This window comes from Lolium rigidum, chromosome 1 (genome assembly GCF_022539505.1).
Source record: "Lolium rigidum isolate FL_2022 chromosome 1, APGP_CSIRO_Lrig_0.1, whole genome shotgun sequence".
NCBI classification, from domain to species: Eukaryota; Viridiplantae; Streptophyta; class Magnoliopsida; order Poales; family Poaceae; genus Lolium; species Lolium rigidum.
This window is the reverse complement of record NC_061508.1, coordinates 50,263,200-50,291,146: the sequence shown is the minus strand read 5'-3', so window position 1 is coordinate 50,291,146 and position 27,947 is coordinate 50,263,200. Positions and strand designations below refer to the sequence as shown.

Here is a 27,947-nt window from a genome sequence, read left to right as displayed (position 1 = left end):
TTAACCAACAAAATTTGGGCACGTTATTTGCTATCCCTTGCATAAACAAAATATATCGGATGGTCTATAAAGACTTGCAGGAAAAACTTCGGCAGAAGAAGATGTTCGAGTGGTGCAACTTGAGTCTACGCACGGATTGCAAGCATCTGTACCTAGACTCGGGGGCTACTCCCATCGGGAACGCTGACGCGCACCCGATAGAAGACAGAAGGAAAGCAAGTATGATCAAGGAGAAGGACTTCGGAAGAAGATATGCTTTAGTCTCTACCCGAACTATGATTCGGCTAGACACTCGGGGGCTACTGACGTGGGCATTACCCTTCGGTTAACCAATATTGCTCTACCCTATACGGTCCAGATGGAGGCCCATGAAGGTACCCGAAGGGAAGATGGGCCACTAGGACGATGCGGCGGAAGATTACTTGAAGTACAAGATACGGAAGAAGCCGAACAAGGAAAGATTAGAGATAGATCTATTGTAAGCCTACTCGTACTCGATTAGACCTCTCGGGACCTGGCCACCTATATAAAGGCCGGGAGAGGGGCTATCGAGGGACACAATCAATCTTAGCGACCTTAGCCAACAGAAGATTAGAACTAGGTTACCCTAGCAATTGGCTATCTCGACGAGACCACAGCCGAACTATTCGGCACCCCATTGTAACACTGTTTTCATCATAATCAAGAACAGACAAGCAGGACGTAAGGGTTTTACCTCATCGAGGGCCCCGAACCTGGGTAAATCGATCTCTCCGCTTGTCTACGTACCGATGTCTCGTGTCAGCTTGCAAGATTCCATCAACCCTAAGCCCCTATCGGAGGGCATTGCCGAGGAGCACCCTCGACAATGAGCCAACTTGAAGAGATCATATGCTTGAAGCTTGCCATGAAGAAATGAAGTGACAGTTCAAGATGAGCCAACTCGAAGAGATCATAAGCTTGAATCTTGCCATGAAGAAATGAAGTGCAAGTTCAAGATGAGCCATCTCGAAGAGATCCTTTGCTTGACTCTTGCCATCCATATGGTGATCATGGATATGTGAAGATGCGCCAAAGAAGAAGCTCTACCATGGTGGATTATGGGGGAGCAATCCACAAGACTTCGTCAAGCAAGCACAATCAAGAAAGGTGCTCCATCTTGTTGAGGTCAAGATCGTCATCATCGAGCTCAAGTGGAATGCGCAAGTATAAGGTTTGCTCTTGATAGGGTTTCTTTCTCACCGGTCTCATAGTGTAGTTGGAGATCGGTTCATAGTTTAGTTGCCGTACTATCAAGAGGGCTCTCGAGTGAGTAACTCGATCGTATCGTTCAGAGAGAGCTCAAACCTTTGCATCCTTGCATCATCTTTCTTTGTTGTTATTTGGATCTTATCCATGTGATGTTTTAGAGTTTGTGCTTATTCTCATGACAAGCTCTAGTTCATCGAAAACGGATTTCGCATAGATCACTTGTTGAGTTTTCGAGTTTGGTGATTTTCTCGGTTTCTCATGTTGAGGTGTTGCACCTCTAAATATAATAGAAAATCACCCCCCCCCACTTGTTGGGTATGCTCTTGTCGTCCTCTTTCCAACAAAATTGGTTTCACTCTATTCGGAGCTACCAATTTTAAGTTTTGGATTTTACAAGGTAGCAGGTCTATATCACCAGGACGGATTTTCCGGGCCGGATATTTGCAAAATATCCGGGCCCTGAAAATCGGCTAAGGACTTTTGGCGAAGTGGCTCAGTAATACCCTGGATAGGGGCCGGATTTTTTGCCGGACTTTTGACCGGATTTTCCCAGGGCCGGATATTTCAGGGCCGGATAATCCGGCCCTAACTTACATCGGATAATCCGGCCCTCGTTTTGTCCCAACGGCTCGATTTTCTTGGGGGGTATAAATACCTCCCTTCTTCCTTCCTGGGCTGTTGCTTCTCTCACTCTCTATCTCCTCCATTGTTGAACTAGAGAAGTTTGCACTATCTCTCAATCCCTCCATGATTCTTGCCCCCATTCAGGGCCGGTCCATACATATTCAGGGCCCTGGGGCAAGATAACATAAAAGGGCCCTTGTTGACAAAAAAACTAAAATTATTATCTATCTCGTTGGTATCAAAATAGGTCCAGCAAAATAGCCTCCACAATAATCAGTTTGCTGCTCTTTAACATTTACTAGGAGTTTCTCGAAGAACTACCAGTTCTAAAAAAAACTTACCTATTGAACCTCTTTGAAATTATACCAGCTCATCTCTCCATTTTTCTCCTCCTTTTTTCATTGCCTTTTTTTGAGATTCAGATAGCTTTATTGATTAAGTGATAGCATTACAATCACTCCTTAGAGTATCCCTTTTCTCATTGCCAGATTAACAATATTTTGCATAAAACTGTTGATACAGGAAACAAAAGCACCTGGATATGGGCATATGGCTCGGTGTCGATTTGTTGAATCAGGGAACAAAAGCATATGCAGCCTGCAACAGTCAGTCATCCCCTCTTCTTCTCCGAATATGTTCACTACTCACACTCGGATCCAATCATGGAAGAGCCCAAGAATAAATCTAGGCAGAGAAGAATTGGAGATGTGGAGCAATCAGAGACAAGCGTGCTATTTAACAACAATGAGGCATGATAAGGGGGAGGGAGAGAGATGTACCATCTCTCATCTCTGGTGCGGCAATGTCTCTAACATCTAGAACGGCCGGAGAGATAATTGGGGAATAAAATATCACCGTTAGCGAGCCGACGAACACGGATTTGGAATGGCAGGCAGGTGGGAATTGGAGAATTTGGGAGAGTCGGGGAGGAGACGAGCCGACAACGCGCGTGTACAGAGGAGATTTTACTGGAAGTAATTGATCGATTAGATTTGGCATACCAATCCATTGAGGTCCTTCTCTGCTAGCTACCTGGTGGGCTTAGGCCATGTTTCGCTTCTTCTAATTTTTCTCTCTTGTCTTCTTGGGCCAGATTAATACACAAGTATCTTTGTACTGAACTGCAACCTGGGCCGGGGCCCCTGCCTCGCGAGGGCCCAGGGCGGTCGCCCCGTTGCCCCGCTTTATGGGCCGGCCCTGCCCCCATTTGAGGGGAAAGAGAGAGGAGATCTAGATCTACATCTTTACCAATCAAATCCATCTCTTTGTGAGTGGAATCCTCTAGATCTTGATCTTTGTGTTATTTGTGAATTCCTTTGTTCTTCCTCTCTTGTTCCCCCAATAGCTTTTGTAGCTTTGGTGGAATTTGAGAGTGAGGGACTTGCCATTGCATTTGGTGCATCGGTTTGAGTTCTCCACGGTGATTCATGGTGGTGAAAGAAAGAAGGTTGTTACTCTTGGGTTCTTGGAACTCTAGACGGATTCTAGACCTTTGTGGTGATTTGTTGGGAGCCTCCAATTAAGTTGTGGATGCGTGCCCCAACCTTTGTGTAAGGCCCGGTTTCCGCCTCGAAGGAAATCCCTTAGTGGAACCGTGACCTAAGCCTTTGTGGCGAGGGTCACCGGAGATTTAGGTGAGGCGCCTTCGTGGCGTTCGGTGTGTGGTGTGAGTACCGCATCTTGGGGTGAGGCCTTTGTGGCGTTGATGTGCATCGAGCAACCACACCTCAAGGTGAGCCTCTTGTGGCGTTCGGGAGCACTAAGCCACCTCACCTCTCCACCGAACATTAGCACTCGCAAGTGTGTGAACTTCTGGATAAATCATCGTCTCCCGCGTGCCTCGGTTATCTCTATACCCAAGCTCTTTACTTATGCACTTTACCTTGTGATAGCCATCGTGCTTGAAGTTATATATATCTAGCTATCACATACTTTCTTGTATTGCTTAGCATAAGTTATTGGTGCACATAGGTGAACCATTGCTTAGAATAAGTTGTTGGTGCACATAGGTGAACCATAGTATATAGGCTTTGGGCTTGACAAAGTAAACGCTAGTTTTATTCCGCATTTGTTAAGCCCATCTCGTAAAAGTTTTAAACCGCCTATTCACCCCCCTCTAGGCGACATCCGTGTCCTTTCAATTGTGTCATGATCATGAATGAATCACTAAACATGTACCGTTACTTTTCCCTTTTCGTCACCGAGATTACGCGGTAGCACGCCGTTCTCCACTCATCCAACCTCTTCCCTTGATCGACTTGAATGACATGGGTACTTGCAGATCATCAAAACACGACAAAGAGACAAGGATACAAGATTGCAAACCTCCTATTCAATCCGTACACATAATATAAGATTAGATGCACATGAACGCTGCGAGGGTTCATCCCAACCCGCAGTCCGTGAGGAGTACTCACACATAATATCAAGATCACATACAAAGATAGAAATCATTGCGCAAAATACTTAAACTGAAATCACAATATTCTTACAATGGCCACCAATTCTCAAGGATATCTCTATTACAATGGTGATGGCTATAGCTGTGGAGGAGATGAGAGATGGGATGGTTGAATTATGGTGGTGGATCCCTTCGGTATGGTGCAGCTGAGTCTAGTGGATGGCGGTTCTGTTTGCGACGAATGAATCTCCTTTCAGCGTTGGCCCCTTCACGAAATTTATAGGGTTTGACCTCGGGAATGCTGCGGCACACGGTACGGGCAGACGGTACGGGCGGGGCTTGCTCGTACCGATGTCCGTTAAAGCTCCAGGAATCGCCTTTCCGAGCATAGTCAGCTTTGCCATGCTCCTGACATGATTTTCTTTAGTAATTGAAGGTCCATTTGTCATTATGACATTATTTCCTGCACAACATCTAAAAATAAAAGAGATTGCCCATCTTTGCATGAATTAGTCATTAGTGACATGTTTAGTGACATGTTTAGAGGTAAACTTAGTTAATTTCTTGACTTAGCTAAGAGTTTAAACGCGAGAAAAAGTGGGGTATTTCACAGCCATCAGCGTCATAGACGATTTGTTCAGCTCCATCTCCCGACATGGTGCCGTTAACTGATGCGGGTCTAGGCGACATAAAGTCCCACTTTTCTTCAGCACGGGCATGCCGAACAAGATTACCATGGCAACTTGACATGCAGCAGATTTGCATGCTTGATGTCTCCACTATCCACTAGTTCTTGACATTTGGTTGTTAAAGAGGCTGAATGTAATTGATATCTTACTAATATTAATATATTCCTAATATCGAAAAAACAACAATTACCTAGTTGTCGCACACTCCACCGTGGTAGTTGTTAGGCACAATAGTGTAAACTAGAATGAAAGAACAATCAAAAAATATTGCAGTAAACGTTTTTGTATTTTAAAATATTTTAGTATGTAATTTAGAACATCGGTACAATTAAAGTGAAGCCTGTTTCTTATGTGTAAAAAGTATTCAAGCTTATGGGTTCACTTGATCTCTCCCACAACTATCCACAACAATGTTCCACTTCCCTTCTACCATGATCATCCATCACCCGGTATCCTGTTCTTGCTTACCGAGCCAAAACCACCCCTGCCACCTCCAGAACTTCCCCTCACCATCACGAGTCCCATCCTCTCCAAACTTCCTCTGTACATGGCCTGTTTTCAAGCTTGAACCGTATTCAAACTTTTGATTTGTGATATCAAGTAGTACAGTTCTCCTTCATGTGCCCGGGCCTACAACAGAGACAATATAAATCCGGAAAGAACTCATGTTGAAACAGATATAAACCCTTCACCTTCTCAATCCACTCCACCATCTCAGACTCATCAATTATCCATTATCCGAAATGGTATCTTTAGAACTCTAATCCTACATGGGGTGCTGATGAATTTGAATTCCTCAAGGGTCTATGCCTGATGGAAATCCACAAGAACCAACATCTCCCAGTTGAACATCCATAGTCCTCTTCCAAGGCTTGGAAATTGTAATCACATAACCACTAAGATTTTTTTAGTTTGACATGTACTGAATTATTCATTGACACCATGTTTTTATTATGATTTGACACTTCATACTGTTCCTTCTTCATTTTAGCCCTTTTTTATTGAACTCTCATAAATAATGAGCGCATCTTCTTCTACTAAATTGCCATACATAATGAGCCATTTCTTCTACTATTCTATCATACATAATGATATTGTCACTTATTCAGGGCACATATTAAATTCAGGGGCATTTGTTTTGGAATAGCGGCGGTTTTGGGGATACGGCAAAACATTTGTTTGTTCGTGAAACCTTTCAAGAACATAAATTAGACTTCTTTGCGATCTCTGAAACTGGAAGAGATTCTTTTTCCGTACCATTCCTTACACACCTCGCAGGGGGGTGCGATATTCATTGGTACTGCCTACCACCGATCGGGCGCTCGGGTGGTATGCTCGTAGGCATAAATAATCATACAATAAAAATTAAAAATGTGACGGCAGGTGATAGATGTGTAAGATTTCACGTCGCAAATAAATCTGATAATTTTGAATGGGGATTAGTAGCTGTTTACGGAGCGGCCCAGGACGCTCAGAAAGCAGATTTTCTGGCGGAGTTGGTGCGCTTTTGTGAGGATGACTCTATACCGATTATAGTTGGAGGAGATTTTAACATTATTCGTAGACAGGATGAGAAGAATAATGACATTTTTAATGGGAGATGGCCTCTCATGTTTAATGCAATTATCGAAAGCCTACTTTTGAAAGAGATAGCTTTATCAGGAAGGCAATTTACTTGGGCTAATCGCAGAGACACGCCCACCTTTGAGAAGCTTGATAGAGTTCTAGTAAGTGTGCCATGGGAACTAAAATTCCCTTTAGTGTCAGTTCAAGCACTCGCTAGAGCGGGGTCAGATCATACACCTCTCTTGTTAGATACTGTGGAGCAGGCACATTTAGGGAATAAAAAACTTTTCTCATTCGAGCTAGCTTGGTTAAAACATGAAGGTTTTCAAGATTTGATAGCCACCGAATGGTCACAAAAAGTGCCTGGGAAAATGTCCATTGAGATTTGGCAAAACAAAATTCGCAATCTACGAAGATTCTTAAGAGGATGGGCAAAAAACTTGAGTGGGGTTTATAGAAATGAGAGAGATAGATTAGTTAAAATCATAGAGGAACTTGACCTGAAAGCGGAAACTTCAATTCTTACCGTGGCTGAAAATTCTAGATTGAGGGAAGCCAACGATCTATTGGAAAAGCTCAGGAGAGACGAGGAACTAAAATGGGCGCAACGTGCAAAGGTTATGCATGTGCAAAAGGGGGGGAATAACACGAAGTATTTTCACCTCATTGCAAACGGCAAGCATAGACGCAAGAAAATTTACCAACTAGAACAAGATGAGGGAACTATCATAGGACAGGAAAACCTCATGAGGTATATCACTGATTATTACAAGAGTCTTTTCGGGGATCCTGAACAAAGCAATGTCTGTCTAGAAGAATCGGTGAATGCTGACATTCCTAAGTTAACTAACCAAGAATTTTTTTTTCTAATCACCGACTTCACAGAGAAGGAGGTTCATGAGGCAATAATGCACATGGAGAAGAATAAGGCCCCGGGACCGGATGGATTTCCAGCTGAATTCTATCAGTCATTTTGGGAGATTATTAAACATGACCTTTTAGCTCTTTTTTCTGATTTCAAACAAGGAAGGTTACCGCTGCACAAATTGAACTTTGGGAACATCATTTTGCTACCGAAAAAAGAGAATGCAATTCAGATTCAGCAATACCGCCCAATATGCTTACTAAATGTCAGTTTTAAGATTTTTTCAAAGGTAGGTACAAATAGAATTACGGGCATTGCGCACAAAGTGATTAGGCCTACACAAACGGCGTTCATGCCAGGCCGCCATATCTTGGAAGGAGTCCTGGTGCTCCATGAAACTATTCATGAAATTCATCGTAAAAAATTAAATGGAGTAATTCTGAAACTAGATTTTGAAAAGGCATATGATAAAGTTAAATGGGACTTTCTTCAACAAGTGTTACACATGAAAGGTTTTGATCCGACATGGTGTCAATGGATCAACCAGTTTGTGAGTAAAGGAAGTGTTGGAATAAAAGTTAATGATCAATTAGGCCATTACTTTCAAACTAGAAAGGGACTAAGGCAGAGTGATCCGCTATCACCAATTCTTTTTAATATCATAGCAGACTTTTTGGCCATCCTAATTGCAAGAGCAAAAGAGGATGGACAGATACGTGGCCTAATTCTAGACTTAGTTGAAGGAGGAGTCTCAATTCTTCAATATGCGAATGATACGATTATTTTCATGGAACATGATTTTGATAAGGCTATGAACATGAAGTTGATACTTAGCTTTTTTGAGCAACTATCGGGACTAAAAATAAATTATCACAAGAGCGAAATTTTTTGTTTTGGTCAGGCAAAAGTAGCAGAAAATGAATATAAAAATCTTTTTGGATGTGAGGCAGTCTCATTTCCACTAAAATATCTAGGCATACCTATTCATTACCTTAAGCTCAAGAACAGTGAATGGAAACCGATTGAAGATTGCTTTGAAAGGAAGCTTGAGAATTGGTTGGGTAAACTTTTATCTTATGGGGATAGATTAATCCTTATTAACTCGGTTCTCACAAGCCTACCAATGTTCATGTTATCTTTCTTTGAAATTCCTAAGGGAGTACGAAAGAGATTAGACTTTTTCCGTAGCAGATTTTTTGGGAATGCGATGGTCTGAAGAAGAAGTACAGACTTACAAAGTGGAATATTATTTGTCGGCCAAAGGATCAAGGTGGTCTAGGTATTGAGGTCTTAGAAATTAAGAATAAATGCCTCCTTACTAAATGGTTATATAAAATACTTCATGGAGACGGGGTATGGCATGAGTTAATCATGAACAAATACTTGCATTCAAAAACACTATCTCAGGTTCAAACAAAAGATTCGGACTCGCCGTTTTGGAAGGGTTTAATGAAAGTGAAAGATGATTTTTTCAGTAGAGGTCAATTTCATGTAGGAAATGGGTTGGAAACTCGTTTTTGGGAAGATTCTTGGTTGGGTAATGAACCTCTGTCCTTTCAATATCCCTCGTTATATAACATAGTGCAAAACAAAAATGTCACGGTAGCCTCTGTCCTAACTAATACCCCTCCCCTTAACATTCGGTTTAGGAGAGGCCTTACAGGAAATAAATGGGAACGGTGGCTACACCTTGTTGAGCGGCTCATGCATACCCAGTTAAATGATCAAGAAGATAATTTTACTTGGAAGTTGACAAGTACTGGTGTTTTTACAGTAAAATCATTGTATTTAGATCTCATGAATGACAACACTCAATATTTGCATAAAGATATTTGGAAGTTGAAAGTACCACTAAAAATCAGAATTTTTATGTGGTTTCTTCACCGCAAAGTTATTCTAACAAAAGATAATCTAGCGAGGCGCAATTGGCACAGTAGTTTGAAATGTTGCTTCTGTAATCAAGACGAAACAATAGAACATCTCTTTATATCTTGCCCGCTGGTTAAAATTATGTGGCGTATAATACACATCGCTTTGAATATTACACCTCCAAATAATATTACTCATCTCTTCGGTGACTGGCTGTTGGGTGTTAATAAACATGAAAAAATGCAAATCCAAGTTGGAGCTTGTGCGCTACTATGGGCTATATGGAACACTAGGAATGACTATGTGTTTAACAAATCAAACAAAATATCCTTTTTGCAGGTTATTCCCCTCACTACACACTGGATCCGTACGTGGTCCTTGCTACAGCCTGAGGAGCGGCGACAGGATATGGCTATTGGGTCCAGCCATTTGGAGACGGTTGCTCGGGATTTGTTTAACCAGTTCAGCTGGCGACCTGTTTTTAGAGTGACATGTTGATCAGACACATCAAGTACCTCTTAGTTTTATTTCGATGGTTGATTCTTGTAGCGACTTTATGTGATCCTTGAACTGTAACAGACATGTTCCTAAATAATGAAATAAATGAGGCCATATGCATCAATTGATGCAGAGGCTGGGTATCCCCATTTCGAAAGAAAAAAACATATTTTCACTACTCAATACAACAAATAAGCCTAAATTTAAAATCTAAAAAGGACAAGAAAAATAGCTTCGAGGATATCTCCAGTTTTCCAGTGCAATCCATAAGTGAGCTTCTTCATAAGCTGAAGCTAAAAAGAAGTAACCATATGTGTGATATCTTTGTGTTCGGCTTCTACTCTTCTAGGACCTGGTTTACGTATTTGTCTCACCTTGAAGTATTAATAAAATAGCTATTTCCAAAAATAGATCTCGACCTGCTCCGCATTATTTTCTTGATGCCATGTGAATTCCACCGTACTCAGCATCCAAGTGGTATTCAACACCAAATCAGCAATTACCAATGCTCGTTAAGTGGCTTGCTTCGCACCCGGAGCGTCATTCTTTTGAAGGTCCTGGGTATTTCATGAGTATATATCTTTATGTCGCGAGATCTGTTGGCAGGGCAGAACAGAGGACTCTGTCCTTCGCCTTTGTTGCCTATAAACACATGGATACATATGCGGTTCAGACAACCATGAATGTATATATGTAGGTCAGGATGACATAAATCACTTGCGCGCATGAACCTAAGTAATCCACCAGAACAGAAAAATGCATAATAAAGCTACAAGATTTTTGTATAAAATACCTCCTTCTCCCAGTCGGTGCATAGTGTGATAGCTAGGAGCAGCAAGTCCTGTACCAGAATGCCGCATATGATTCCCATCCAAAGACCCTGGTCATGCATTATTTTCACAGTATTTTCAGGTTATCAAGCAGAAGAGATACATGAGTCGTGGAAAAAATTCAAGGAGAATTGAGCACCATCCCGCCGATGTGCAGCACGAAGGCAAAGAGGTAGGCTGCCGGGATGCCGACGATGTAGAATGCGCCGAGGTTGATACATGCGCCGATCTTCTGCCATCCACATCCTCTAGCCACACCTAGAGGTCAATTAATCCATGAGCCGTCTCTACTAGTACTTGTATTTATGGAAAACTACTTGGCAATTAAGTAGCCAATGCATGGCCATTAATTTCTGTGATTTGTATGTACTCCCTTGCTACCTGAGAGAATGGACTGGATTCCATCAAGGAGGCTGGACACTGCAATCAGCAGCACCATTTTGGCCACGTACGTGACCACCTCCTCCTGATCGCTGTAAACATGGCCCCAGACGTGGCGCACAGAGATCAGGATCATCGCCATGACCAATCCTTCCGAGATGGCAAAGAACATAGCGACACGGACGGCGAGGCGGGCAGCCCGTGGTCGGGCCGTGCCCAGCTCATTTGAGACGCGGGTGCTGCATGAGATCAGATAATGCAAGAAACCATGAGAAGGACCGCATGAGAAGGATCGAGCAAGTTTCGCTGGTTCGTTTACCTTATGGCGGCTCCGAGGCCAGAGGGTATCATGTAAAGGCAGTCCGCCGTGCTGAGTCTGTCGCAAAAAAAAAAAAAAAAAAAAAAAAAAAACTAGTAGATGTGAAGATGAAGAGAATAAGTTAAAATCGCTCGTACTAGGATTGTATTACGTGATTGACAGGACGGATGTTTCCAGCTTTGCATTAGGAAGAAGGCCTGAAAGCAGTATGATGGTCTCGAACAACCACCACTCCGAGCTGCATTATCAAGACATATATCGATCACACTTGACAACATCCAAAGAATAACATGGTCGATCAGAGGGAGCTCAAATTTAACCTCACTCACCAGACCATCAGAGCAGAGGGCACGGCAACCCTGAAGAAGACGAGAGGGTCATGGAAGGCTTCCATGGAGAACCCCGTCCACGTGTTCTTGCAAGAGCTCGACACCCTCACGTACACGGCGAGTATGAGCACGTTGATCCAGTAGGAGATGGAGATGCTGATGGCGACACCCTTGCTACCCAGCCCGAGGCCATGCACCAGCACCCAGCAGACGGCTAGGTGGAAGAGCACCGTCGCGGCAGCGCTCAGCATCACCGGGAACACGATGTTCTGCATCTGCAGATACCGGACTTGGCACTGCAGCAGGCCGTAGGCGAAGAGCGCCGGGATCATCCACCGGGCATAGGTGCCAGCCTCCATGGCGATGTCCTCGTCCTTGAGGCCGAACAGGAGGAGGATGCTGCCGGCGTAGAACCACACCACGGCTAGCGGGACGCTGAGCAGGGTAAGTATAAGCATTCCCCGTTGCTTGTGTACGCACACGAGGTGGTATTGCCTCGCTCCAAATGCTTGGCCGCACAAGGTCTCCAGACCACTTGCCAAACCATTCTGATCAAGATTGTAGAAAACACAAAAAATATTAAGTACACTTTGAAATAGGAGAATTTCGTGTTAAGATTTGGTGTTTGGGCCATATCTGAATTAGATGCCAAAATTTTACTATGAATTGCAAATTAAGTGAAACGGTTCGGTTAGTTTTTATCTAGATGTAGACACGTTTTATTGTGTAGACTCGTTTATCTGAAAAGAGGACGTGACTAGTTCTCAATCAACTCAGAACTAAGCTAGTTTAGCTATTAGTTCTTAGTCAGATGATGTCGTTAATTTTTAGTTGCCACAACTAAGAGCAGGTCTAACAGGCCCCTTATAACCCGCCCACCCCGTAAAATTCCGGCGATATACGGGGCAGGCGCGGTTGGGCCGTCTAGCAGGCCCCGTATTCGGGCCGACCCGTTTCGGCAGAATACGGGGCCCAGGAAATCGGCCCCTCCGCCCACTATTTATATTGGCCGCAGGTGCGAGTGAGGGGTTAACCCCTCACTCGCTACCCTAGCTCCGCCGTGCGCCGCCGCCGCCTCCACCCTGCTCCGGCGAGCAATTCCTTCCTCCCCCGCGCCGCATTCGACCCCAGCTCCGGCATGGACGCCCGCCGCCGCAGTAGCGCCTCTCCGGTGAGCGGATCGAAGCGATCCCGCTCGCCAGACAACGTGGACGACGCGTGGCGCTTGAAATGCAAGCGCTCCGCCGCGGGTAGCCGCCGTGCGGCCTGCAAGTACGCCGGCGCGTACTACATACCGGAGTCGCTCCGGGACTTCGCCGCCGGTGGGCGGTGGTACCGACAGGATCCGCCGCTCAAGCCGATGAGCGGCGCCGACTTCGACGCGTGGCGCGCTGAGTGGGAGCGCGACCGCGCGGCGAAGGCGGCATGGGCGGCGCGCATCGGCAGCACGAGCGGCGGAGAAGGCGGAGGCCGCGCTGAGGAAGAGGAGGCGGCAGCGGAGGAGGAGGCCCTGCCGGCGTGCGGTGGCCGAATCCGAGGCGGAAGCCGCCGAGAAAGCTCGGCTGGAGGCAGAGGACCAGGCGGCGGCCATCGCCGCCGTCCGGGAGTTCGAGGCGCGGAAGGCGCGGGAGGCGCAGGAGGCGCAGGAGGAGGCGGCCTCCATCGCCTTCATCCCCGTCGTCATCCTTGACGAGTAGACGTAGGTTATGTAGTATGATCCGTAGTATGATCGGAATGTTTGTATGATCCATAGTATGATCACTGAAGATGAACTTCCCGGGGTTTTTATTTTTGAAAATACGGGGCGAAATACGGGGTCTGCTAGACGGAATGGCTCGAAATGGAGCAGTTTTTCGATACGGGGCGAAAAGCGAGCGTTATACGGGGCAGCGGAATACGGGGCCTGTTAGACATGCTCTAATAAGTAGCACAAATTATGAAGCAATCCAACAGTTCAAGCCGCTTACAACCTATGTTGCAACATATAACTAGCACAAATTATAAGGCAATCTAACAGTTACGAAATTATAATAATTTATTTTTAGCATACTTGGTGACAATTCTAAAGCCAGTATGTAAACGAAATCGGCGGATGGTATGGTACGTACAAGAAGGCTGAATCCTGTGAATCCCGCGAAGGAGGTGGCCATGGTGGCGCCAGCGAGCGGCAGTTCGCCGAGGTGGCCTAGGAACATGATAGAGATCATCTGGATCAAGTTCCGCATCAGGAAGCCGACGATTAGCGGCCCGGCCAGCCACAGCTGCCTCTTCACCTCCCCGCTCACCGCCGAGCTCTGCTCGTCCTTGCGCCCCAGGCTCCTCAGGGGAAGCGTTTCCTCCAGGCTTGCCTCCATGTCGGATTTCTTGAATGCGTCGTTTTTGGGGAGTCTGTATTTCAGGTGTTGTTTTGGTGGTGGATGTATTGCTGTTGTTAGGCCCGAGATACTGTAGCGGGACTTTTGTTTCTTAGTTTTCTTTTCCTTTTTTTGGCTGTGTGCATCCGTAGTGCCATTAGGGTGGTGCGTTGTTGCAGAGGCTGGGTGTAATTGGTATCTTTTGATATTAATATATTCCTTTTATCGAAAAAATGTCGGATTCTAGGGGCGGCGACTAGCTTTCTTCTCACGGGCCTTATTATGTGCGTATGATTTCCCTTGGCCTGGGAGTGTGTGCCAGAGCGAGATGGAGTGGAAGGATCCACTCGTGTTCAGACATCAGAGTGTAGGTAAACGCACAGCCCACACCATACGCAGCGTGTAAGCAAGCTCGACCTAACGGAATAATTGGACGGATTTCTCCACCTTTTCTTTAGGGTAAACGTCGTCTTTTATTGTTCAATCATCAGAGGTACAATAGAAGTATCAGACGAGTTCACAAGCCAGACATTGCGGCCATGTTCTAAGAAAATAGTAGAGCAAGCTAGATTGTGAGCATGAGTACTAAAACATCTCTCATGACGGAACCTAGAATCTGGAAACTTAGCGTGATGTTGATCGATCTCACACAGGACTGAGTAATAGTTGCATCTGTTTGAATCTCTAATGGCATTGATTACCTCCAAACAATCTAAAGCAATGTAAGGGTATTGAACATGTAAATCAGCAACAAGCCATAATCCCTCGCGGCATGCAATTGCTTCTAGCGTAGCGGGATCAGAAATGCCCGGTACTGCAATAACCGATGCTCCAAGAAACTGGCCCAATCCATATCTACATACAGCTGCAACAACTCCTTTGTTGCTTTGTTTGGTCTGGAGGAGGGATCCAGGTAACAGTCGATGGCATGACATCCATCTGATGATGTGCTGGCTTAGCAATATATGCAATGTCCAATTCAACAAGGTAGCTTGTGGTAAGCCCATAGATCGATAGAGGGCTCTGAAATATCTTCTCATGTATCGCTTTTCTTGTTGCACACCATACTGCTCAAAGTGTAACCACGACCTTGGTGAATTTCTCATGAGAAAATGACTCAATAAGGAAGAAGACCATTCCTTAGCCTCTCCACATTGGTTAATGGGATATGTTCAATTAACTCTTCATCTAACAGTGCCCATACATAAGGAGTTGTTGTGCAGTCCATTAACGAATGTCTCCAGTTATCATTTGTAGCTGCATAAAACGGACACCCCGGTGCCAGATTTCTATGATGACAAACAGAGGCCATGGGTAGTGATTGGTGTGCTAATTTCCACAAGAACACTCTTATCTTGCTTGGTACCTTTGTTTTCCACATTTTATACCACATCTTTTGTTCTGAACCGAACGAGAAGCTTGCTGCACGGCCCTCTAGCCAATCATCCCTAACTTTCTTGGTCGAAACCAAAAGCCTGTACATTGATCGGACAATGAATAACCTAAAAATCGTTCATAATGCCAACCCCATGAATCTGTTTGGTTGGCTGTGGTAGGTGGGATTGATTTGATGAGCTCCATCCGCGTCCATTGGATAAAAAGCTCATCAAGAATATCATATCTCCATTCTAAACTTGTTGCATCAGTTAGTTCTGAAACTACAAGTGGAGGGTGAGCAGCCTTTGGCGCATCTGGTCGTAAACGTGTACTTCTGGGGAGCCAATTTTCATTCCAAATAGAGGTGGTCTGCCCATTGCCTAACCGCTTGATGAGTCCAACATTCAGAGCATCCCAACTGCCCAATATTGCTTTCCAAATTGGTGAGATTCTCCTTCCCATAGGAAAATCAATATTCTTGCACTCAACGTTCCTGGAGTGTGGAGTCTGTATCAGACGCCACGCCTTTTTTGCGAGAAGGGGTAAATTGAAGAGCTCCATATCCTTGAAGACATCCCATGAGACCCAAGGAACCTTTCTCTTTCCATTTTTTCTTCCCCACTAAAACCCCCGAATTACCGAATCCATATACTGACATAAGCCTCTTGGGAGTTTGAAGCATGACATATAAAACGTTGGTATAGCCTAAGCCACGGCTTTGATCAACATCTCCTTGGCTCCTGCTGATAGGATCTGTTCCATCCAGCCCTGAATATATTTCGAAAACTTATCTCTTAATATTTGAAAGATCCATTATTTGATTTTCCTACATCAGTGGGCATACCAACATACCTTTCTGATAAGCCGGTACGAGATTGGTTATCGCGGTGGTCTCTGGTAGATCTCGCGCGGTGGACATGCAGGCCTCTGGGTTGGAAGCCAGCTTATGTGAAGTATCCGCCTTGCTCTGCTGCTTCATGTCAGTGCCAACAATCGCCCTTAAGTAGTCAAGGTCGATCTTGTCGTTGTCGTTGGCCAGGAGCTCTGATGCTTTCTCCATGTTGTCCTTTGGAGTGGCCATCGGCCTCCGGTGTGCTGCGCCATCGAAGTTGATGTTGCGAGGCTTGGATCGCATCTCTCCGGCTCGTCCTTTTCTTCTCCAGGTCCTCCTGGGTTCGCTTAACTTGCGTCTCCATCTGGACCTTGAGTGCTTCCGCTTTCTGGTAGGCTTCCTCTGTGTTCTGCTGAAAGATGCGGGCTTGCTCGTACCCCTGGTTGATGGCAACCTTTTCTTTGAGGATGTCCGAGTTAAGCTTTGCGAGTTTTTTTTGTCTTCGGCCAGGAGTTCTTGTTGCTTTTCTTCGAGGGCATCCAGATCTGCCACCTGATACAGCATGAGGGGATTGGTTAGGATCTCCTCGTGCACAATTCTCTCCCCGTTTTCGCCTGCCAACCGCATGATTGCTTATGCTGTCGTTTTTTCCGCAAAATCTAGGATCCGGCCTATTGGTTGATCCACCCATCGATGATTAATTCGTGGCAGAGCGCCAGAAACCGTTGGTTTCGGTATTCCATCAGATGGAGTTTGATCTGATTCGACTTCCTCTTCGTCCAGGCTAGCAATGGTCGCGAAGACCTGCTTTGGTGGAGATATCGTCTGGAAGTGGGCTGAGATCTTCGAGTATGGATTCATCAGTTTCTCCGGCACCCCCCATCTGGCCGGATCCGATGCCCTCTTTCGGAGAGGCGGATCCTGACGTATGTGCGAGGAAGTGCACGAAGTGACACCTCTGTTTTTCTAACACCTGGAAAACCCAGGTGGACCTGCGTTGGTCCTACAGCGCTTTTTTCTACTCAGGGCGGATTGGGTGGGTTTTGAAATTTCCAGATCTAAGGCGGAATCTTCCTTGGGAAGCTCCAGCAGCTTAGATCGGACATGTGCAATTGCGCCCAGCTCAGCGACAAACGCAACTGCACTACTTACCAGGGCGTTTCCGTCGGAATTGACAATTTCGCCGATGAAGATGTGTATCCTGCCGACCGGGATGATGGAGAGTTTGACTGTGTCCTTCCTAGCAGGAATCTAGCACTCGTCCGGCGGAATGATCGGAAAACCTCCGGCATACAGAACGTGCCCCACGGCGACCGTGTCGCTGATGCCTGAAAAGACGGAACCCGTCCGGTTCTGGCATCCAGACGGCGCTGGCCCCATGCTAGGCACCAACTATCGTTGCATAGAAGACAATACCCGAGAGGAGGTATCCTCACGAGGGAGGGAGAAGATGGGGCCATAGGGCGAAGAGCAACCGGGACGGTGGTACACGATTTACCCAATTTCAGATCACGTTGCACGATGGCAGAGGCCTGCTGCCTATCTGGAATTATCTAGGCGTTTGCGCGTATTACAATGTGTTGTGGTTGTGCCTCTAGGGCTCCCAGGATCCGTTTTATATAGGCGCCCGTATCCTAGGGTTTCTACAGAGAGTCCTACCCGAATACAAGTTGCCTATCTACGAAATATTACATTGCCGTGCACGTCAAGGATCCACCTATCCTAACTTATTGTATTGGATCCGGTTTCCTTCATGGGGCCTCCACAGATTTGGCTTCTTGCATAGGCCAGGTTGGATCCGGCTCCTCATTAATGGGTTTGACATCTTCCATCTTTAATCAAAAACAACTCGGTTGTCCAGTGGGCCATATGCCATCACCACCATCTGTGGGCCACCCGGGATTGCCAAAATCAGGACCATATCATGGTACACTTAGTTGCCATATCCCCAACACACATGCATCCATGACCTCCCACATATGATCTTTCGAAAAGAGTAGGAGACGGGTATGCACAATAGATTTTTTATTGGACCACACCAAATGCTCACTCGATATCCTTCTGCAAGCTTCCTGGGACTAAGCAAACCAATATTTTTTTCCTCAATAGGGGTTCTCACAAATGTTGACCATCTTGGATAGATGTCATCCGCTAGGAAGTATCCCTTGTTGTGCTCGTGTCCATTGATCATATAGTTCGTCGGCGAAGCATGGCCTTCAACAAACTTGGCGAACACGGTCGAGCACTGCAGCATGTTGTTGTCATTGTGAGATCCATCCATACCAGAGAAAGCATGGAAAATCCACATATCACAATCTGTCACTGCCTCAAGTACCACACTTGAAGCTCCTTTATGACCTTTGTATATTTTTTGTCAAAAAATGGACAGTTCTTCTTCCAAACATCCCAGGAATTTCTCTAGATGTGCTATGTGGCAGGATTCCGGCAGTGTCTTCTGCATTGGGTATTTTCAAGTAAGTTGGTTCAAACACTACACCACTGCATTGCCGAACTTGTACACACACCATGGTTGTGGACTCGGCCATGCGTAGATAGTGTTCATGTGTATCACTAGGAGCTCCATAGGCAAGCACCCTCAAAGAAGCAGCGCACTTCTGGATTGAGGAAAAACTTACCATGCCGACACAATCTTTCTTGCAAATGAAGTAGGTGTCACACTCCCTTGGGTTCATTAATACCTTTGGGTTCATCCTAAAACGGCGTTGAATTACCACCTCGCCTTGCAATGGATTATCGGCAAAGTAGTCAGCGTACATCGTGCAATAGCGCTCCAAATCTTCCTTGGTTTGCTCTTGCGTCGCCATGACTTCGAACCTCCATGCCGCTGCTTTGTCTCCCTGGCGTACAAGCCTAGGAGACAAGAGAGGATCTTCATATGCTCATGGTCGGGGGTGGCAACATATCAGATTCTTCTCCAGCAGAGCTGCGATTATCTCTTCGTCGTCGGAATCCATGGACCATGGCCCAGGTAATTCACCGAATACCTCGTATGCAAGATGGCCGTGAGGGGCTTAGAACTATTGACGGGCGCCAAAGTACAGCGGATCGGTGGGGACTGGGCCAAGGAAAGTGGCGAAAAGGGAGGATTTCTCCTAGAGGTGTGAATGGAAAAAATTGGTCTCACAATACAAAAAAGGGCTATGGGAACGACTGAGCAATATTTTTCATCTTCGACGTCTACATAAGCTGTTTGGGGTATATGAGGTAGCCGACCGAAGATGCTCTTAACACGTGGATTACGAGATAAAAAACAACCGCACATGTGGACAATATCGGTGGCTGGTAAGGGCATCTTCAACGGGGCGACGCATTTTGAATGTCTAAAATGTCTGGTTGTGTCTGTTTGCGTCGGTCCGCGGATGCCATGCGGCCTAGCTGGGCGACCGTTTGCGGCATGGGTATCCCCAGCGGTGCGGGCGTACTTTTTTAGCGGAGACAGCGTCAAGGTCGTTAATGGCGGTTTAACGTCCCGTCGAGGCCTGCGGACAGCGATTACCGGTTCACGCGCGACAACGGTCGTTCCAGCACTTGCCCAACACAATGACAAGTTTTGCCGGCATTTCCCGCGCGCGGGAAACGACCTGCGCCGCAAAGCCATTTCCCGCCCCGCCGTGACTATATATGGTGGACACCGGCGGGGTGACGGGCACACCTCAAGCTAAACCCTACCATCCATCCATGGCCGAGCACAACCTTAGCTGAGATCAGGTTGTTCAGATTGGCGCCAAGCTCACCCGGACGAGGACGAGCAGCTAGTCGCCGACGCATTTCAGGCCGAGCAGCTGGACCTGGAGGCGGCGGAGGCGGATGATGCGGAGGCGGAGGCGGCAGAGCGTGCACAAGGGCGTGAGCGCCTCACGGCGGCCAGGGCGGAAATCTCCGACGCCAGGGCCGAGCTCGCCGAGGCCAGGGCGGCGCTCGCGGAGGCGCAGGCGGTGATGGTGGCCCCTCCGGTGGCCCCAACCGCGGATGCCGTCATCCACGACATCGCCGCCGACGACGACGTCGTACCCAGCCGCTTCGAGTGCGCCGTCGACCAACAGGTTCTGCTCGTGTCCTGCGAGACCCTAGCTGAGGACGCCCTGCGCCGTCAGGCTTGGGCAGCGGAGGAGGAAGCCCACAGCTATGCGGTCGCCATGGCTCGGGGGTACATGTGCTCCAACCTGGATTCACTCCAGTAGAGGGGCCATTCTCCCGCGCGGGTCGAGCAGGAGAACCGGGAGCTGGCGGACGCCATCGTCACCAGGGACGCTGCGGTCACGGCGGCAGCTAGGGACAGGGCCCGCTACCACGCCCAGATGGTGGCGTTGCAGGCGGCGGGCGCGAATGCGGAGGCGACTGCGGCGGAGGCGACGGCGGCGGAGGCGGCCTCCTCTTTGGCCAGGAGAGTCCTGTGGGACTCCTCTCTGGCCGAGGCCCTCGAACGCCGCAGGCGGCAGGACGAGGTGTCTGATCGCCGACGTGCGCGGCGCGCGGAATGCGTGAATCGCTCGCGCTTCGACGACGGCGCCGGCCCCTCTGATGACCAGTAGCAGGCAGCACGCCCCGGTCGTGGTAGGCCGCATAGGTACGGCCGTTGTAGTTTTAGGTTAACTCGAGTAACCATCTCTGTAAAGATGGTCATTTTGGTCAATCAATAGTAATGAAGAAATATTTCGGTTACCTAATCACTGCCTACCGGGCCCAGATGCAACCAACGCGGTCACTTTCCACGACCGCGCAACGTCTGCGGAGACGTAAACCTGACAGATATTTAAATCAGATTTGCGTCGTTGCGGATGGCCCAATCACCTTGATCGCCCTAGCGGGACGCATACGCATACTCGGTCTCCACGAACTGAAACGATGCGCGCGTGTGTTTTGTTCGCCCCGTTGGAGATGGCTAGATACAGAGTTTCATGCATGTCTGTTATCTCTGCCAACTTACAATTAAATTACTCTATATCCGTATCCATCGCTGGCCCGCTGCAGGAGAAAAAATGGAGAAGAGCACATGCATGCGTAGGATGGAAAGCAGCTTATCGGTACACGAATGTTTTATGCGTGAAGACCTACTTTTTCGCAGTTTTGATTACAAAACACCTGTAAAGAAAAGATGGCTTGCCATCTTGTGGCTTTCGGCACGTTTTCTAAACTTGTAGTAGGAAGGTTGATAAGTTTATAAATTAAAGCATCTTCAGCAACTTGCTCATAATTTAATAAGCCAGCCAAAACATGTACAGGGTATCCAAAGTATGCATAAGTTTCGCAGCATATGTTGTTACCAACTGGATACCCTTTTTTTGCACACACTGACATGTGGGTCCACGCACACGGGTGGGGACGAGCGGCGACCAAGGGTAGCGTGTCAAGATGGGATCCCGGTGGGATGTCATTTTATACTATGTAGTTCAAATTTTGATGTCAAAATTTGTACTAAAAAAGTCAAATTATACTACAAGTGGGACAAAAGTGGGATCCCATTTGACACCCTTAACCAAGGGCCATATTCGGGCATGTCGAAGTATAGAACGGACAGGTGGATGACACCAACACTCACGGAGGAGTTGCACCGGTCAAGAGTGAACCGCGCTCATCGGACCCCATGGTGACGCGGGAGGAAAGAGGAGGATGGCAAAGGGACTGTGAAAGGCGTGTACGAGCAAGCATGATGGAGCCCGGCGGACGGAATTGGCGAGAACGGCTGGTCAAAGAAAAATTCATTCAAATTTTGAGGAGCGAAAAATAATAATTTCAGCAAAAAAAATCTGGTTAAATTTAGAAATATTCCAAACTTGACGCTTTCTAAGAGGAACAAAAAAAAAGTAATTGACACCAACGTCGCATTACTGCAGTGGTGGAGGGTCTATCCGGTTGTACACTTCAGCCTGAGTTCATTTTTGGCCGAAATACCCAAGTTTACCCGGATAGGTATGCTGCTGTAGATCATTTTTTACAGAATAGCAAAGCTTCAGAGTTTTTATATCTAAGCCAAATATGAGTGAATTGTCGAATGGAGGGATGCTCGGAAGAGTGTCTCTTGTATACGGAGTGCCTGGTCTTGTATAAAGAGCGGGGATAACAAAGCCTCGTACTACAGTATATAATAATTTCCGTAGCGACGTACATACAACCTTCTTAAAAGTACATATTTTTGTTTTCACTAAAAAGCAATTCCGACGCGCGGGCAACTTTTTAAATTAATTCCTATTATACAAAAGCGCTACGGCTAGCGACTGAAAAAATGCGGTTTGTATTGGTTTTCTATTTATGGAATCGTATTCTCCTTCCGCCCCACCAAATTTATTTTCACTTTATCAAAATTTAAATGTATCTGTATACTATCTAGTAGGTAAATCTCTAAATTTTGATAAAGTTGAAATATTTTTGGTGAAACAGAGGGAGTACTTTAAATTCTGCTTCTGAATAATTCTGCTTCTGAATAGTTGTGATATGAAGGTGTCATATTGTATCGACTGGGCTAGCATGAACCGCAGGAAAAAAAAAATGCTCCCAGGAAACAACAAAAGGAGTCCGGGCATGAGGATATGATATCTAGGGATAGTTCCAAAGCGAGCATGTATACGAAGTCGACGGACGGTATGGTACATACCAGGAGGCTGAATCCGGTGAATCCGGCGAAGGAGGTGGCCATGGTGGCGCCAGCGAGCTGCAGTTCGCCGAGGTGGCCTAGGAACATGAGGGAGATCATCTGGATCAAGTTCCGCATCAGGAAGCCGACGATGAGCGGCCCGGCCAGCCACAGCTGCCTCTTCAACTCCTCGCTCACCGCCGAGCTCTGCTCCTCCTTGGGCTCCGGCCTCCTCGAGAGAAGCGTTTCCTCCATGCTTGCCTCCATGTCGGATTTCCGTGCGCGGCGACTAGTTTTCCCCTCACCGGACTGATTCTGTGCGTATGGTTTCCCTTGGCCCGGGAGTGTGTAGCCGAGAGGGAGAGGGAGATGAAGTGGAAGAATCCACTCATGTTCAGACAGACTTTACTGTAGGTAGAGACGCACAGCCTACACCGCACCACACAAGCGTGTAAGCAAGCGCGACCTAACGGAATAATTGGACGGATTTATCTGGCTATGATTCCAAGTTGAGCAGACCCATCACCGGTCGCTATCGGCAGGGATATGTCAGCTCTGATGCCAATGATGACAATCAACCGTTGGATGGTAGCTATTGTATTATTCAATTTTTGTGTGCATAATACTTCTCCTCTTTATGTCATCTCCATCTGCCTTAGGCATTTTAGTTACTAAAAATAACCCTAAGTGTCCGTTTGTGTCGGGCCGTGTACGCGAAATCCGGTGAAAAGAACCGGCTGACAGTTCGAAACCGAGGGTGCCCCCAGCAGCCCGACGCATTTGTTTCCCCACAAAAACGTTATTGATGAAATAATTTACATCATGCTAAAAAACATGAAAATATAAATGGCCATGGCCTGCTAACCCTAGCCTACGCTTCGCCGTCATTGGGCACCTGGGTCATGTCGACGAGGTTCGGGATAACCCATGTCCAGTCGGGAACCGGCGGAGCAAATGTCGGGGCGGTCGGTGGTGGAGGTGGAGCGACCGCTGCTGCCCACAGGTCCCACGAGGGCAGAGACGGCGGCACTGATGCCTGCAACGTCAGTTTGAAGGCGTCTCCTCCGACAGGCTGCCAGCATGTGCTCGACGGTGTAATGGGACATCGGTGGAAGCTACGACGGTTCCAATATGAGGATGCCTAGCATCATCGCTTCTCCTCCGTCAGTTCTTCCAGAAGCTCGATTTTCTTGCCCTCCTCCAGCTGAATGTCGTGGAACACGTTGGTGACAAAGTCATCAGAGTTGTTCCGCACCACCCTGCCCGGGATGTCTTCGCCCCACATTTCCTGGGGCGAAGGTGGCGACATACGCGACAACATCCGACGAGGCCGTAGAGGCCGCCCGAAGTTGTATTCCTGGTCACCGAGGAACCCCACCAGCTGCCTCTTGTTGGTTTTGTGTGTCAGCGGTAGTCGTCCGACTCGGGTAGTCGATGGCGTACGCGGGCTCGCCGTGGAGGTCCGACGGGAGAACGCCCGCCTGCGCCAGATCTCTTCAAGCCGCTCCGGGGCGGACCATGGCACTGGCGGGATGGGCACCCGCGCGGTGCTGAGCCGCCACATGCCCGACAGGTGCATATCGTTCTAGCCATCGCAGGCCTGCCGTAGAGTAGTCAGGCGACGCTGACAAGGAGGGGGCCCTGGTTCGAGGTTGCATCTCCTTGTTCACCGGCGACGAGGACGCCTCGTGGTTGTTGTTCTTCTTGCCCATGGCAAGGCGGCAGAGCGTTGTGGTTGTCGTTGTGGTGGGAGCAAGCGTGACTAGAAATGGGGGCCAGGGAGGTGTCGGCGATGGCAGGATGATTGGTGCCATTTTAAGGATGAGCGCAAGACTCTAAGCCGAAGAAGGTACCCGGGGTTTATTGAAGGCCCACAACCCGAAGATTATGTAGCCCGGAAGCCCACTGACGCATCGACTATGGAAAATATAGATAGATTAGGAATAAAGAGATTTGTAATTATACGGAGATCACAAACAAATGCAGTGAACAGGGTAAAAAACAAGGTCTCAGACTCAGAGTCACACTAATCTAGTTGAAAATGGTGACCAGGCAAAAAATATATTATAATACGAAATACCATCATAAAAAGCTTCGACCTAACCCCGCATCAGTTGATCCAAAAGCTGTAGACGGAGCAAATACCAAACCACATGTTTCCCAGCCACTTGTTGCCAATCTAGTTACCCAAGAACAATTCACATCAGACCCAGTTTCAACAGCAGGTTCTCAGCACCTAACTAATCATGATCGCCCGCCGACCTTTAGTCCTGCGAGAGACAACTTCTTCCTTAAAGATGAGGATGGAGCCGAATTAGGTATGTGTTCCTAGGCTTGCAGTTACATGCTCCTTTACATACATACCTTGATAGCTTGATGTAATGCTTAAATTTGCAGTTGCACCACGACCAAGAAAACGAAGGGGGCCAACGACTTTGAAATCACTTAAAAATAAGATTGCCCGAATGGAAACAAGATTTCCCATCACATCAGTTATAGCAGGTATCAGAAGGCCACTGGATCCACAAGAATCATCTAATATAGCGTCGATCACAGGCGTTTTTGTCAGGACTCAGATTCCTATCTTTCCATCATGGAAACAACACGTAAACACCCCTTCCCATTTTGAAGGTTTACTGCACATGTTACATGTAAGTCATTTTCGTAAACAATACCATGTTGCTCGTTCACATGCCCTCTAGCTTGCTGTTGGTTAGCTATCTAACACATGAACGGTTCCCATTGTTGTAAACATACATGTCTTGAGTTTGATGATGAAATGAAGAATGTAATCGTAGTTATCAGGAGCATATTCTTTTCAGTGTTGCGCTAGGAGCGCCATAGGCTAAAGATGAGATACTTTGGTGGGAGCACTCCTAGCGATATTCCAACAACATCTCCTATACTACAGATGACTGATGATCAATGGTGTGATCTTGTTGAGTATTGGTCTGCTCAAAAGAATTTGGTATGTTGTGTGAAGACAGTGAGACAAGATCACATTACTGATTCGTTTTTAAGCATGTGTCTCACAAATCTTCATTTATAGTTCATCGATCGAAGTAACATGCGTGCTCGTAATAATGTACGTTTACAACAACGTACATGATCTCGTAGCTTGATTGGACACCTCTACTGTATGGTAAGAAATGTTATTTGTACAGCTATATTTAAATTAGTAAATCATTTAGAATTTATAGATGCATAATATACATCGTAAATTGATGTCTCTGTTTTATTTATAATACTATTTTTTTAAAACTTTAAATTGTCGCATGTCGGCATGTGACGTGGTTGTGATACTAATTTATATTTTCTTTTACGAAAATATTAGAAAGCATGGCAAGCATACTGTGAGAGTACAGACAGAGAGATGAGTCTACTTGAGCAATTCAAGGTGTGCCAGACGAGCAGAAATGGTTTGACTGGACATTTTGCACAGAGTGTTATTGTAAGTATTCTCTACTAATGTCAGTTATGGTTTTCAATTGTATGCAGAAATATCTTGTCATATTTGTCAAGCTTCATGCACTAGCCAACACAACCAAATGTCCGAACTGGTGGAAAGGGCTAGTACAATTCCTTTATATACTTCTCAGCAATATCATGCACATTACGAATTATACACATGGATCCATGCATATTTTTATAGTCCTGCTATTACGTGTTAGCAATAGAAGACATGTCAATATGATGTAACATGCTCGTACTAAAATGTATATGCGATGTAATCATCCATGCCAGTTTGTAGGATTATTAGAGGTAGTTCTTACACATGTCTTCACATTATAATCTCTTCTCTTACACATGTGTAACAACTGAAAACTCCTCAGTCTGACATGAAAGTGGAGCTGGCAAAACCAAATAAATATGGTATAGAAAAAACCCAAAAAGAATGTCTGAATTCATATTCCAAGGTACTACAATGTCATGGTATAGCCAACAACACATTCCTGCGTAATGCTGGGTTCACAACTAATTTGTCGAGGTCCAAGTCCAAGTTAAAGCCCAAGCGCAGGTCAAGGTCCAAGTCATTGTCTGTTTATGTTCTCGAGGAACAACTCAAAGAAGAACGAGCAATAGTGGCTAGACAAAGAGTGGTCATCCACCATATAATCGCAGGATTAGAAGCAAGTCAAGTCCACCTGGGCAACATCCTGAGATAGTGTGGGAGATGCTGAATACCACAATGAACACTGATAGTCAAAGGTGTCCCTTGGTTGTGTGAAAGGGTTTGTGATGCTGAACTATTTTGTTGGTGCTTCTATCTGCACTTGTTATGTACCTGGTGGTTATTTCTTTGGTGATGTGGATTTAATGAAAACTGAATGGATTGAATGCACCAATATTTAAGCAAGGTTTAATCTGATTTTTAGTATTTTTTTATATTGCGCTGCATGGTGAAAAGCATAAGTATTAGTTGGCCCATTGGTGACCATTTTCATACATCTTTCTATTCTTAATAGGTGATTTCATTTATCTTCACATGCAGCATATCCACCTCATCAAGAATATTTGTGCAATCATAGCTTGACATGTGTCATCAAATTGCCACCCCAGCTAAACAAATATTACTTCCTAAATAATTGCCCGATGTCATCCTTTGATGTTTCTGTTTCCTAATTTATTGATCATGCAGCAGTAATTATCTTCGCGTTCTGAAACTGAAAAGACACCTCTTCACATTCCATAAATCGCTCCACCTCCCTCCTCGCGATTTCATCTCAACTCGCAATACGCTGCTCTGGCTTCCGGCTATACGTCTGCTCTCCTTGATCCTACAAGCACCAATCGAAGCCAACGTAAATAGACCTCTCTGTTGTTCCCTTCGACATCCTCAACTGTGCCGGCAACATCATCGACAGATTCTTCTCTCGGATCGACGCCACGAACGATTAATTACATCTTTAGCCACAGTTGTGGTGATATCTGAAAGTTTATTTATGTATTTTCTAACCTCTACCCACTCAGCATACTCTACGCCCCTCGCGTCTGTGTGTTCAATTTATTTGAACGGATTTGTGTGTTTACATTGCAGTCACGTGTGCCCACTATATGATTTCTCATTGGTTTTTGCATATCTCATTTGGAGAAGTTGGTTCTGCTTGGGTAGGTGTCCATGTAAGCAGTGGATACATTGATAATAGATGCCTGAATTTTTTTACCTTCTGTTTTGTATTTTCAGGTCCAC

General features: G+C 46.3%; 1 protein-coding gene across 2 annotated transcripts; it reads right to left on the bottom strand.

Moving 5' to 3' along the window:
• Window positions 1-9,925: 9,925 nt before the first annotated feature.
• On the bottom strand, window positions 9,926-23,167 carry LOC124685323 (protein DETOXIFICATION 16-like). 2 transcript variants are annotated; one of them, XM_047219669.1, is made up of 9 exons: window positions 14,191-14,545; window positions 13,710-13,955; window positions 11,602-12,149; window positions 11,424-11,510; window positions 11,273-11,329; window positions 10,954-11,192; window positions 10,712-10,830; window positions 10,536-10,622; window positions 9,926-10,384 (listed from the first exon to the last, which is right to left on the bottom strand). In XM_047219669.1, exons 2-9 carry the CDS (start codon window positions 13,953-13,955, stop codon window positions 10,325-10,327), a joined length of 1,443 nt encoding a protein of 480 aa, XP_047075625.1. In that variant the 5' UTR covers window positions 14,191-14,545; the 3' UTR covers window positions 9,926-10,324. The 2 variants fall into 2 exon arrangements, with proteins under 2 accessions (XP_047075625.1, XP_047075624.1); XM_047219668.1 differs by lacking the exons at window positions 13,710-13,955; window positions 14,191-14,545 and adding an exon at window positions 22,778-23,167.
• Window positions 23,168-27,947: the final 4,780 nt, after the last annotated feature.

Coding starts and splice junctions, on each gene's coding strand:
- LOC124685323 (XM_047219668.1), bottom strand. CDS start 23,023: ATGGAGGCAAGCATGGAGGAAACGCTTCTCTCGAGGAGGCCGGAGCCC. Junction 11,511..11,601: donor CCCTCTGCTCTGATGGTCTG/GTGAGTGAGGTT, acceptor TTGATAATGCAG/CTCGGAGTGGTGGTTGTTCG. Junction 10,385..10,535: donor GCACCGACTGGGAGAAGGAG/GTATTTTATACA, acceptor ATGTGTTTATAG/GCAACAAAGGCGAAGGACAG.